The sequence below is a fragment of the Coregonus lavaretus genome, assembly GCF_964263955.1.
Source record: "Coregonus lavaretus genome assembly, chromosome: 39".
Classification (NCBI taxonomy): Eukaryota; Metazoa; Chordata; class Actinopteri; order Salmoniformes; family Salmonidae; genus Coregonus; species Coregonus lavaretus.
In genome coordinates this window covers 25190495-25203619 of record NC_140026.1, presented here as the reverse complement: position 1 = coordinate 25203619, position 13125 = coordinate 25190495, and the positions used below count along the sequence as shown (strand labels likewise).

Here is a 13125-nt window from a genome sequence, read left to right as displayed (position 1 = left end):
GGCCCTCCAACACCACTTCCAGCAGACTCTGGTCTCCCATCGTGGGACTGACCAGGACAAACCCTGCTTAGCTTTAGACGCAAGCCAGCAGTGGGATGCAGGGTGGTATGCTGCTGGCATATAACACTCCCATCTCAACCAACCCTCATGTGAACTCTAACGCCTAGGAAAGGAAACAGACTCCCAAAGGCTAAAGATGCCTCCAGTTCGGATTCAAAAACACCAGTCCGAAAAGATCCAGACTTTTGACAAACTGAAGAGTCTGGTGGTTAGTAAACTATCAATCACATTCAAAAATCCATTGAGGTCCAAAAAGAACACATACAAACAACAAGAAGCCATTTTTCTGAGGCCAAAAACATTGGAGAACGAAGGATTTCTTTCTAAACGGACGCTCTCCTGCTAGGGTCTCTTGGTAGCTTCAAGCAATTATTCATGTCTAATAAACCACTGCTTGGCAGAACTCTTTCCCCACTATTAAAATAATATTTTTCCAAAAAACAAATCTCCTATTCTCACCGGGGAGTCCTGCCCCCACTCTTTTCACAAGAAACACACTGGAGCAAAAAAACACCAAACCGTCAATACCATTCAAGCTAAATTCAACACTGTTTTTCTCTGTGTGCTGTAAAAGATTGCAAAACATGGCATGATTCTGGGGTGGTTGGAGAGGAGGTTGAATTAAATCAAACAAGCAACAGACAGACAGGGGGATCACTACGTGTTTTCTGAATGAAACATCCTGAAACGTGACGGTGGGTCGGAAAACGCTGACGCCGGTAGAAACACGTCTGGTTCCCTTGACAATGCTGTAATCATTACCAACAGCAACGGGACGAGAAGGGGAAGGTGGAGGAGTGAGGAAACTCGCTAGGCTAAGAGGAGAGACGGGGCACTGCAAAACAGTACTTTCTGTGCTCTCTTGTAGAGTAGATGATCAATGCAAGGGATTTTTCTGCCATTGAAATCCTTGGTAGGACATTTTCGGGGTTGTAAAAACGCTTTCAGTGTAAACTTAAACGAATAAAACCAGATATAAAGTATGTAGAAAAGATAATTGACCTATATATTTTTTAAATAATATAATCTTTGAGAACTAACAAATCAACAAAATAAAAGCTAGACAGTTGGTCCATACTTGCAACCATTAAAATTTAAACAGGTTTTCCGGCACATAATGCATATCAGCAATTAGCATTTAATTGTTGTGGGGGGGGGGGGTGTAAATACAGGCGAATATATTGATAAAAGTCATCTTGTCCTAGAGAGATTTACACGGTTATCAAAACGTCACGCCAGGGTAAGCCTACAGGAAACAGAGCCCTTATTTTAAGTGTTTCTAAAATCCTCTATGGGAAAAATGAATTACCCTGTTTGACAGCTAGGTTTTATGGGTATTATGACTCATACTGTGGTACTCTATTAGTATATTCTTATGCAGGCCTACAACTTTTTATAGGCTATGCATTACTATAATCATCCACTTCGTGACATGCGTTTTGAAAATGTATGCACTCACTAACTGTAAGTCGCTCTGGATAAGAGCGTCTGCTAAATGACTAAAATGTAAAACGTAAGTATCAAGGACAGGCAGTGAACAGTTTTTTCCTCAACAAAAAAGCTTGATGTGAGTGGGGCTCGAACCAACGATTAAAGTGCACCATGAATTTAGAGTCAACCGCTTTCGCAGTTTGTGCCACCTTGAAGCGATGATAGCCTACATGACTGCTATTTGACAAATCCATTTTTTTATGATGTACGATAAACTAAAGACATTATTTATATTTTTTCTATAAAAGCTTATGGATGTGTGTAAAACAGATCAACAAAAATGTGAGATTTTGTCATATATGCAAAAACATGAAAATTGTATCTAACGTTAGTAGTAGCCAGTAACCTTGTCAAGGATGCATCAATGCAATATTGGCACAACATTTTGTTACGGACCAACAGAACAAAAGTCAACCTTGAATTTGTAGGTTTAAAATATTCCTCTAGAGGCCAAGGTTGACCTATTTTAAGAAATGCCAATGGTTGGTGGATATATAGTCTAAGATCTTAGATAGGCTGATTAATAATTTGTGCCAGAATATAATCAGTGCCACCTGTTGAGGTTAGCATAAGGCTAACGTGTGGCATGTTTTCTGATGGGACCAACTACAATTTAGCGTTCTGTCACGTGCAAGTTGGCTGACACACATTTTGTGGCGTAGAACCTGTTTAAATAAACTGCTCAAAAAAATTATGGGAACACTTAAACAACACAATGTAACTCCAAGTCAATCACACTTCTGTGAAATCAAACTGTCCACTTAGGAAACAACACTGATTGACAATACAGTTCACATGCTGTTGTGCAAATGGAATAGACAACAGGTGGAAATTATAGGCAATTAGCAAGACACCCCCAATAAAGAAGGGGTTCTGCAGGTGGTGACCACAGACCACTTCTCAGTTCCTATGCTTCCTGGCTGATGTTTTGGTCACTTTTGAATGCTGGCGGTGCTTTCACTCTAGTGATAGCATGAGACGGAGTCTACAACCCACACAAGTGGCTCAGGTAGTGCAGCTCATCCAGGATGGGACAGGAGACAGGCCAGTACATCAGGAGACGTGGAGGGCAACAACCCAGCAGCAGGACCGCTACCTCCGCCTTTGTGCAAGGAGCAGGAGGAGCACTGCCAGAGCCCTGAAAAATGACCTCCAGCAGGCCACAAATGTGCATGTGTCTGCTCAAACGGTCAGAAACAGACTCCATGAGGGTGGTATGAGGGCCCGACGTCCACAGGTGGGGGTTGTGCTTACAGCCCAACACCGTGCAGGTCGTTTGGCATTTGCCAGACAACACCAAGATTGGCAAATTCGCCACTGGCGCCCTGTGCTCTTCACAGATGAAAGCAGGTTCACACTGAGCACATGTGACAGACGTGACAGAGTCTGGAGACGCCGTGGAGAACGTTCTGCTGCCTGCAACATCCTCCAGCATGACCGGTTTGGCGGTGGGTCAGTCATGGTGTGGGGTGGCATTTCTTTGGGGGGCCACACAGCCCTCCATGTGCTCGCCAGAGGTAGCCTGACTGCCATTAGGTACCGAGATGAGATCCTCAGACCCCTTGTGAGACCATATGCTGGTGCGGTTGGCCCTGGGTTCCTCCTAATGCAAGACAATGCTAGACCTCATGTGGCTGGAGTGTGTCAGCAGTTCCTGCAAGAGGAAGGCATTGATGCTATGGACTGGCCCGCCCGTTCCCCAGACCTGAATCCAATTGAGCACATCTGGGACATCATGTCTCGCTCCATCCACCAACGCCACGTTGCACCACAGACTGTCCAGGAGTTGGCGGATGCTTTAGTCCAGGTCTGGGAGGAGATCCCTCAGGAGACCATCCGCCACCTCATCAGGAGCATGCCCAGGCGTTGTAGGGAGGTCATACAGGCACGTGGAGGCCACACACACTACTGAGCCTCATTTTGACTTGTTTTAAGGACATTACATCAAAGTTGGATCAGCCTGTAGTGTGGTTTTCCACTTTAATTTTGAGGGTGACTCCAAATCCAGACCTCCATGGGTTGATAAATTTGATTTCCATTGATAATTTTTGTGCGATTTTGTTGTCAGCACATTCAACTATGTAAAGAAAAAAGAATTTAATAAGATGATTTCATTCATTCAGATCTAGGATGTGTTGTTTAAGTGTTCCCTTTATTTTTTTGAGCAGTGTATAAATGGTTGCTTATGTTCGCAAGATGGTATTGATTTTGTTATTATGTTTGAGCAAAAGAGCACAGCATTAGCCATGGCAGAATGTGTAGAATTGCAGGAAATTAGTTTAAATATTCAAAAAAAGTCTCTACACCACCAAGACAGGGGCCTCTAAAAATGTATTTAAAATTCAGCCGTGGTGATGGGCCGACCATGCCCATTACCACACCCCCTGCCACGTCCACCACCTAAGCCCTCTTTTGATCCAGAAAAAACCTGGAATGCCAAGGCCAACAACAACACAGGGAACTTGGGCTTCGATGTGATTGTGTTTTCAAAACCACACTGGCTTATTTGCATCAAGAATTCTTCGGTCTCGTCCTTCTTGAAACAATAATAACATGTTTTTAGCCCCAGACATAAAGTGAAAGGTTGTTTTGAATACATTCCAAGCTCATGAAGCAAATAATGCGTTTTCACTTGGGTTTAGAGAGGGGGCTCTTTCGTACAAAGAATCCAATCATTGTCTGGTGACGGTAAGGGAATAACATAGAACTCTGGCCCTCAGGATTTTGAGAATTAGGAAATGCACCGCCCACGAGAAAAGTTGAATCAAATACATGACCAATAAAGAAAACCACTTATGTTTTTAAAAATGTGATATTCCGTGGCTTGGGATTATTCACATTGAAAAAACCCTTGCCTCTTCCATACACAATAGCATGTGGCGGAGGACCAAATCTGGGGAGTGCCAAGCCAAATTACAAAAAAAATTGCCTTTTCATCACCTGTGTTTCTCCTGTGGTTCAGAGAGCGCGAGAGAGAGGGTGAGACAGAGAAAAAAAATAGGTAGCGTGCTAGGGAAGCATGTCATAACGCCATCCAACAAGTTGAGTCCAACCTGACTGGTCCATGGTGGCCAAGAGGCTTCAGGGAATATTACATTTACGTCATTTAGCAGACGCTCTTATCCAGAGCGACTTACAGTTAGTGAGTGCATACATTATTTTTTATACTGGCCCCCCATGGGATACGAACCCACAACCCTGGCGTTGCAAACGCCATGCTCTACCAACTGAGCTCCATCCCTGCCGGCCATTCCCTCCCCTACCCTGGACAACGCTGGGCCAATTGTGTGCCGCCCCATGGCTCTCCCGGTTGCGGCCGGCTACGACAGAGCCTGGATTCGAACCAGGATCTCTAGTGGCACAGCTAGCACTGCGATGCAGTGACTTAGACCACTGTGCCACTCTGGAGAATATCGCACTGAAATGAAGTCATAGCCCCTTTTCAAATCAACCTATAAACTTTGACAGGGTAAAACCTACAGGTGAGGCAAACTGCACGTTCTTCATTGGCTTCCATTTCAAAAATCTTCCCCCGACTTTGAAGACGTTTCACTGTGTCTAAATGTAGGGCACGTCTCTTCAGTAACACCATAGCTCTCAAGTCCTGAGGTGACACAAAGATCGGGTTTTTACAAGTTTGTATCTCCTCCATCATTAACCTATCCGTCAATGCCTCGGCTCAGGTACAGGAGGTGGTGAGGCGGGGAGTGTGTGTATGAGTGTGTTGGGGGGGGGGGGGGAAATGAATCGGCAGACCCTTTTAACTCTACCCCAGCCCTCTGCCACCAAAAAGATCACTGCTTCCACATCTGCTCCTCTCTCTCTCTCTCTGAACCTCTCCTTTCATAATGGGGGAACGGGGAAGAGAAGAGGACCCTGGGGACTGCTTCCCCTCTACACACACAAAAACACACACACACTCTAGTGCTGTGACGATACCGGTATCACAATACTTTTTCCATGGCAAAAATGAAAACACGAAGTAGACCGAAACTCTTTGGTCCTTTAAATACCTGCTGTATGTAAAATATTGTGTGCTATAGCTTGGAAAATAAATGCATGTGTCTCTGGATGATAACATAATAGTGCAATTTTTGATTAACGCAATTAGTGCTTTTTGAGGTTGGTTTGGTTTCGGTTCGATTATATAAAAATGTTATTTCCGATTTCGATATTCTTTTCCAACATTAAATGCATTATGTACAGTGGCTTGCGAAAGTATTCACCCCCTTGGCATTTTTCCTATTTTGTTGCCTTACAACCTGGAATTAAAATGGATTTTGGGGGGGTTTGTATCATTTGATTTACACAACATGCCTACCACTTTGAAGATGCAAAATCATTTTTATTGTGAAACAAACAAGAAATAAGACAAAAAAACTGAACTAATCACCCCCCCAAAGTCAATACTTTGTAGAGCCACCTTTTGCAGCAATTACAGCTGCAAGTCTCTTGGGGTATGTCTCTATAAACTTGGCACATCTAGCCACTGGGATTTTTGCCCATTCTTCAAGGCAAAACTGCTCCAGCTCCTTCAAATTGAATGGGTTCTGCTGGTGTACAGCAATCTTTAAGTCATACCACATATTCTCAATTGGATTGAGGTCTGGGCTTTGACTAGGCCATTCCAAGACATTTAAATGTTTCCCCTTAAACCACTCGAGTGTTGCTTTAGCAATATGCTTAGGGTAGTTGTCCTGCTGGAAGGTGAACCTCCGTCCCAGTCTCAAATCTCTGGAAGACTGAAACAGGTTTCCCTCAAGAATTTCTCTGTATTTAGCGCCATCCATCATTCCTTCAATTCTGACCAGTTTCCCAGTCCCTGCTGATGAAAAACTTCCCCACAGCATGATGCAGCCACCACCATGCTTCATGGTGTTCTCGGGGTGATGAGAAGGTGTTGGGTTATGCCAGACATAGCGTTTTCCTTGATTGCCAAAAAGCTAAATTTTAGTCTCATCTGACCAGAGTTCCTTCTTCCATATGTTTGGGGAGTCGCCCTCATGCCTTTTGGCAAACACCAAACCTGTGTGCTTATTCTTTTCTTTAAGCAATGGCTTTTTTCTGGCCATTCTTCCGTAGAGCCCATTTCACTTCACCAATTTGGACTATTTTGTGTATGTCCATTACATGAAATCCAAATTAAAATCATTTGAAATTACAGGTTGTAATGCAACAAAATAGGAAAAACGCCAAGGGGGATGAATACTTTTGCAAGGCACTGTAGGTTGAATGCTGTAACACAGAATACAATAATTAATAAAAGTCTAATGACTGCACATTACGGCTTATCACTTACTAACCATTGTTTATTCATATTATTTTACTTTAATAAAATATTTTTGTTTTATTTGATGACTATTATTATTTCATTCCAAGTCATCATCTCATCTCTATTTAGCTGTTGCCTATGACAAAATCACAATTTTAGTAGTTCTTCAAAGTAAATAAGGCATACTTTTACAACTGCTGAATTCCAACTATCAATCACTTAGATCATGTATTTTCAGGCTCGCGAAGCAACTGCTTTTTATCCCTCTCGATCATGCATTCTCTCTTCTCTCAGTCTCCGTGTTTGCGCCGCACAGACAAGTTTAAGCAGGCGCGCAATGGATTATGGTCATTGTAGTTAATTAACACGTTTTCTGTGCTAAACTATGTAGAATATTGGCCTGTTGGAAACTACAACTCCCTACTACATCGCACAGTTCAGGCTTGATTTGATTTATCTCTACAGAAACTGCACATCGAACTCACAGAAGAAAAAACGAACAAAATGGAAATCAAATAATTGAACTGATGTCTGTCAATTAGTTGTTTAAAAAGCGAAAAATAACCGACATTTTGGTTAATCGGTCAGCACTAAAACATAATGATGTTTGTTTCCAACATTAAGGTTGTTTTCCTAAAGAAGTTAAATCCGCTTCATGTTTTGTTTCCTTGCCACGATACTAATGAGTATCGCCATACTGGTATCGTCCCGGCCCTGACACACACACCTCAACTCCTGTTTCCAGGGAACTCACACACACCAAATGCACGTAAATGTACATTTACATTTTAGTAATTTGGTAGGCGCTCTTATCCAGAGCAACTTACAGGCGCAATTAGGGTTAAGTGCCTTGCTCAAGGGTACACACACTCAGTTGCTCACACGTACACTTATACAACACACTCCCTAACTAAACACACGCAACTGTGCACGCCTCTGTCCCTCACAGGCAGGCTTAATAGTGTAATTACACGGGCGAAAAGAGGCCTGGCTTTGTCTCGACTGAGTCGTCCCGCCGTACACCTTTGGGTAGATGGTTAAAAGTGGGAGGGCAAAAATAAGAAGAGAAAAGTTATATCAAATAGCGTTACCCGGGGGGCAAGTAGAGGCAGCATTGTGTTGAAATAAGTGATTCATGCTTTTATCATCCCAGGTGATGCCCAGATTGTCTCCCCGGGAACAGCAGTTTTCTTTCAGCTAGGGCTAATAGGCTCACTGGTATCAGGCACACTTTCTGAGGGGGAAAGATAGTGTTGCTGTATAATCTATCTTATTCCAGTTTTTCTAACATTCAGAGAGCTGTGTCGTGGAGATATGGTAGGCTGTAGGTTGGCTAGTCTTATCACTGCTCTGTGACACAGCTCAAATATGAATTCCTGTTGATGTTTTTTTATTTATTATGTTAGACAAAACTATGGATCCTTTCCTTGTTGTTTTTTGTTTTATTTTTTTTTGCACTGAAGAGACATCCATTGACTGAATGCTCCACTATTTCTCTTATGAAAAGAAGAGATCACGTAAAATGCCACGACACTATTTAGGCTAAACGGAGCTGAAAGGGCAAGAAAGAGCTCAGACATACAACCATTTTAACAGACTTAAGCCAGAGACAGACAGTCAATCTTATCAAGCAATTTCAGCAAGCCTCTACAATGTGTTCATTTTGACACATTTAAAATTGCTCACAAACTCAAACAGATACTACTTGAATTTGTCCAACAAGAACACAGATTTTTCTTTCCCATTGCAAAATGTTATGCTACGGTGTGCCCTACTACCTAGTTCAGAGTACTGCCCTCTCATCTCTGCACCAGTGCGCCCTGCCTCAACCACAACTCCCTGCCAACTCTCAGAGGGGGCAATGGCTGTCAGACCTGACCCTGAGCGGGATTGTGGAGGCACTGGGCTGTGGACTGGCCGGCTGGGATGTGTGCTCTCTCTCTCTCTCTCTGTCGCTCCCTCTCTTTATCTCTCTTCCTCCCTAGCCTCCAGCCATTGACGCGGTCGTGCCCGGACACATGCTAATAAAGATCCCTTATGGCACTCTAATTCTGTTAAACCTCTAGTCTCACCCCCCCATCCCCTGCAAAAAGAAAGCACACAGCTCGAGTAGATATCTGGACAGGTGGCCAGCCACCCAGACCCGCCTGCCCTCTCTCCCTCTCCAAACAGAAATCAGCTCAGGTCTGCTGGAAAGCCCCAAATGAGCACACACATTACCTACCCTCGACCTCGACCCCTCCCCCTCCACCTCCACACACTTCTCCTCCAAAAAGCCCAGCTAATGTCTGTCACCCACTGAGCTATCTGTGGGGATTACTGACTCCAGAGTACCAAAAAAAAATATGTGTGTTTGGCTAACATGCACGCAAATCATCGAAATTGCAGGACTGTTTTGGGAATGGGAGAGATATCCATAGACCAGATAGATAATGCAGATGCTATTTTGCTACTAGTTTACAATATATAATAGTAACAATACTACTTACTGCATCATAAGAGCATTGAAAATGTGGCTATAGAATAGTAGACATTAGGCAAGCTATGATGACTTTACTATTTCCCAGGCAATTATAAAGTCTAGTGACAGATAAATTAAATGGGCTTCATTTAGCCTATCTTTTTTCCTTCAAATAATTACCACACATCTCTTATCTCCCAATTGCACAATTAGCTACAATCAATGAAATTGGGCTAAGCCCATGGAATTGACGAATATTGAGGTAGAAAGTCTGAGGATAATTTAGATCTTTGCCACCAGCAGCAAAAACAAAGGGTATTTAAACAGATTAGTTAGCTGCATTTTTTGGATTGACTTTAATTAATGTGAGTAGCTTCAACCTAGTGAAATAGCAACAGTAACTTGCTAGACCCTCGCTATTTCATAAAGTAGCGAACCAACGATGGATAGAGGCATCAAATTTCACGCCTATTCTTGTTACGCATATTCTTGTTGAGTTTTGTATTTCAGTGGCTCGCGCTGGCTATCTGACGTTTATAGACAGATAAAGAGAGAAAAAATGACATGTATACAAATTGTACAAATCCTCACGTCATGCTTTTGTTCTTTGTCTTGGAGTTCGTTTTTAGAGGGTTAGCTAAATTATGTCCTCAGTATAATTTGTCTGCACCGCGCACGGAAAAGCACGGGGCTGTTTTGTAAACACCACTTTATATTTCAGTACATTTACGTATGGCAAAACTTTGCTTACAGTACTCAGACGTCCGCAAATGTATTTGCCAACAATCGATAGAGAAATATCCAGTTAGTTAGCCAGTTAACAACACAGAGACGAGATTCGAACGCAATCTAACGTTAGACTCAGACAGAAAACGATGCCTTGCTTGACAAAGGCAAAGCCACAACGTGTTTCAGACCGTGGAACTGTATATTACATTGCAACATGGTTATAAGGTGAATACATAAATATCGTGGGTTATATAGTTGAATAATATTATCTAAACATAGACAAAAATGACCGTTCATTTTTTTCTCAACCCACACTGACTGTACTCGTGTCGTTGTCTGGTGTTGAAAAAGGACCTCTGAAAGCTAGCAGTAGCGCGCTAGCTCGACCCCCACAACACTGCACCGCGGTGCAGCAACAGTCAGTACATTGAAGTAGTCAAAGGAATACACACACACAATACATTTAGACAAAGAAAATGCTTTCCCCGACTGAAAACAAATGGCCACAAACACCCAAATTTGCTCGGATATCTATGCTCGAACAGAAGCGACCAATTATCTTTCAAAAACTTAAATTCACTTTAACTCCAGTAGCTACAACCACCAGACCTGAATCTCAGACTTACCCTGTCACAACAGGCGCCATCTTCCACAAACTCTCACCAAAACTCCAACACTCGCGATATCCTTTCTCCCCAGACCAACAATCCGTCGAGACAACAGAAGCAGACTGGCGATGCAGGGACTAGGGAGATTGAGAGAAAGGGGGCGGGAGAGGAGTAAAGAAAGGAGGGGGAGGCGGCGGGTAGCTAGAGAAAGTGAGAGAAAAGGGCAGACGCCACAACAACAGGCGTGGGAAACTTTAGACATCACGCGAGACCAGGAAAACTCTCACCATAGACAAGCATGGAGGGAGCATCGTCCTATCGCGAGATGTACGTGGAGTGGAGTTGCTTATTTTATGGCGCTGAAATAGTATTCCCACGTGTTTACCGGGTAATAAATTACAGCACTGATCTCTGAACATACTTTGGCACAGAATTCCGCACAATGTTGTGAGGAAGCCTGTATTTTCCCAGGCCCACACAAGATTATCTCGAATGTATTGAGTCTCTGTGCCTCTTGGAACATCTGAAACATTAATTTCAACCAGCTGAAAGATTTCAGACAAAACTGGCTGTGCATAGGCCTATTTCCTTTCTCTAAAGCAAGGTTAGGTAAGGTACCATAGGCCACTAAAATAGGCCCTAAAGATCAGATGTCGTGATCAAATGACAGTGTAATAGATCAGTTATTAAGGTAAAGATTCACCCATTATTGTTTTTGTGCATCTCTGAGCGATGTTCTATTGATTCTGGGGTTCATTTCATGTTTTCATGTGTATCCAAGCTATTGCCGTTCAAGCAGACAGAGATTCGGCCAGTATGACGTAGCATTGCGATAAATCCGCACATGTCTATCGTACATGTCAGAATTCAATACTGGCCGATGTCATAATGCGGAAGGTTGCCTTCTCTAGAATGAGCCATTGATCATATTTTTGCAATATTCGTACCTCGAGAAATGTTTTATTTAACAGAGGGTCCAACACATTTCTCCTATTTGTCTGCTTCTTCAGTCCAGGGTGCATTGCATGGTGGGTGCAGTTGCGAATGTCAGACTACACTCTGCGAGGCACATCGATCTGCAGGTTGAACATGGTGAGATTGTAGACTACTTAATTGATAGTGCAGTTTGTTTAGGTGATTTTACAGCTAACTAGCTACTTCACATGCTGATATTGGTTTTTGGTATTATTGTGTGTAGCTACGTTTGCTAGCTAGCTAGCCAGCCAGTCCATAAAAGAGTATTCCATTGTGGGTTTTGTAGGCGACTTGAGCTGCAACAGATTTCCAAAACGATTTTCACATATTGCTACCAACCTTATTATAACGACAAAAAATACGGTTCTCACATAGTAGTGTTATTTAACACAGTAATTTATAGGAATTAGTGGTTTTGGGTACCAACCACTCTACTTTTGTTTTTGCCTTAAGTAACGATCTTCCTTATGTAAACATACGAAACGTAACATATCATACTAATTTTAGTGTCCCGGATTTACGTTTACTATGTTACATCTAGTCTATGAGACCAGGCTGCCCCAATACAGTAGATCTGTCTGGCTTAAAAAGCATAAGAGAGTAGGCTAGTATCTATCAAACTCCGAAATGAGATGGGCTTGTGAGGGCATTCTCTCTCTCTCTCTCTCTCTCTCTCTCTCTCTCTCTCTCTCTCTCTCTCTCTCTCTCTCTCTCTCTCTCTCTCTCTCTCTCTCTCTCTCTCTCTCTCTCTCTCTCTCTCTCTCTCTCTCTCTCTCTCTCTCTCTCCCTCTCTCTCTCTCTCTCTCTCTATCTCTCTCTCTCTCAAGGGCTTTATTGGCATGGGAGACATGCTGTATGTTTACATTGCCAAAAGCAACAAATGTGAAATAAACAATCAGAAATGAACAGTAAACATTGCTCACAAAAGTTTCAAAACAATAGAGACATTTCAAATGTCATTATGGCTATGTACAGTGTTGTAACAATGTGCAAATAGTTGAAGTACAAACAAGAAAATAAATAAACATAAATAAGGGTTGTATTTACAATGGTGTTTGTGCTTCACTGGTTGCACTTGTTTTGTGTCAACAGGTCACATATCTTGCTGCTCTGATGGCACACTGTGGGATTTCACCTAATAGATATGGGAGTTTATCAAAATTGGATTTGTTTTCAAATTCTTTGTGGGTCTGTGTAATCTTAGGGAAATATGTGTCTCTAATATGGTCATACAATTGGCAGGAGGTTAGGAAGTGCAGCTCAGTTTCCACCTCATTTTGTTTTCTCATTATTTGGTTAGGTCTAATTGTGTTGCTGTCCTGGGGCTCTGGGTCTGTCCTGGGTCTCTCTCTCTCTCTCTCTCTCTCTCTCTCTCTCTCTCTCTCTCTCTCTCTCTCTCTCTCTCTCTCTCTCTCTCTCTCTCTCTCTCTCGCTGAAATGTAGGTGGGTTTTTGTCATGTTTGTGAGCATCTCTAAAGCACTAAAAAGAGGTCGTTACAGAGTTGCCCAAAAATGTCAGCACATTCCTG

General features: G+C 42.7%; 1 protein-coding gene across 3 annotated transcripts in view; it reads right to left on the bottom strand.

Moving 5' to 3' along the window:
* LOC311113113 (recombining binding protein suppressor of hairless) overlaps positions 1-10777 on the bottom strand; it is a 74815-nt gene extending 64038 nt beyond the window's left edge. For all 3 annotated transcript variants that reach the window (XM_084156258.1, XM_084156256.1, XM_084156257.1), the window contains exon 1: positions 10640-10777. In XM_084156258.1, the coding sequence (XP_084012384.1) occupies positions 10640-10659 (20 nt within the window). In that variant the 5' untranslated portion in view covers positions 10660-10777. The remainder of the gene's footprint in view (positions 1-10639) is intronic.
* Positions 10778-13125: the final 2348 nt, after the last annotated feature.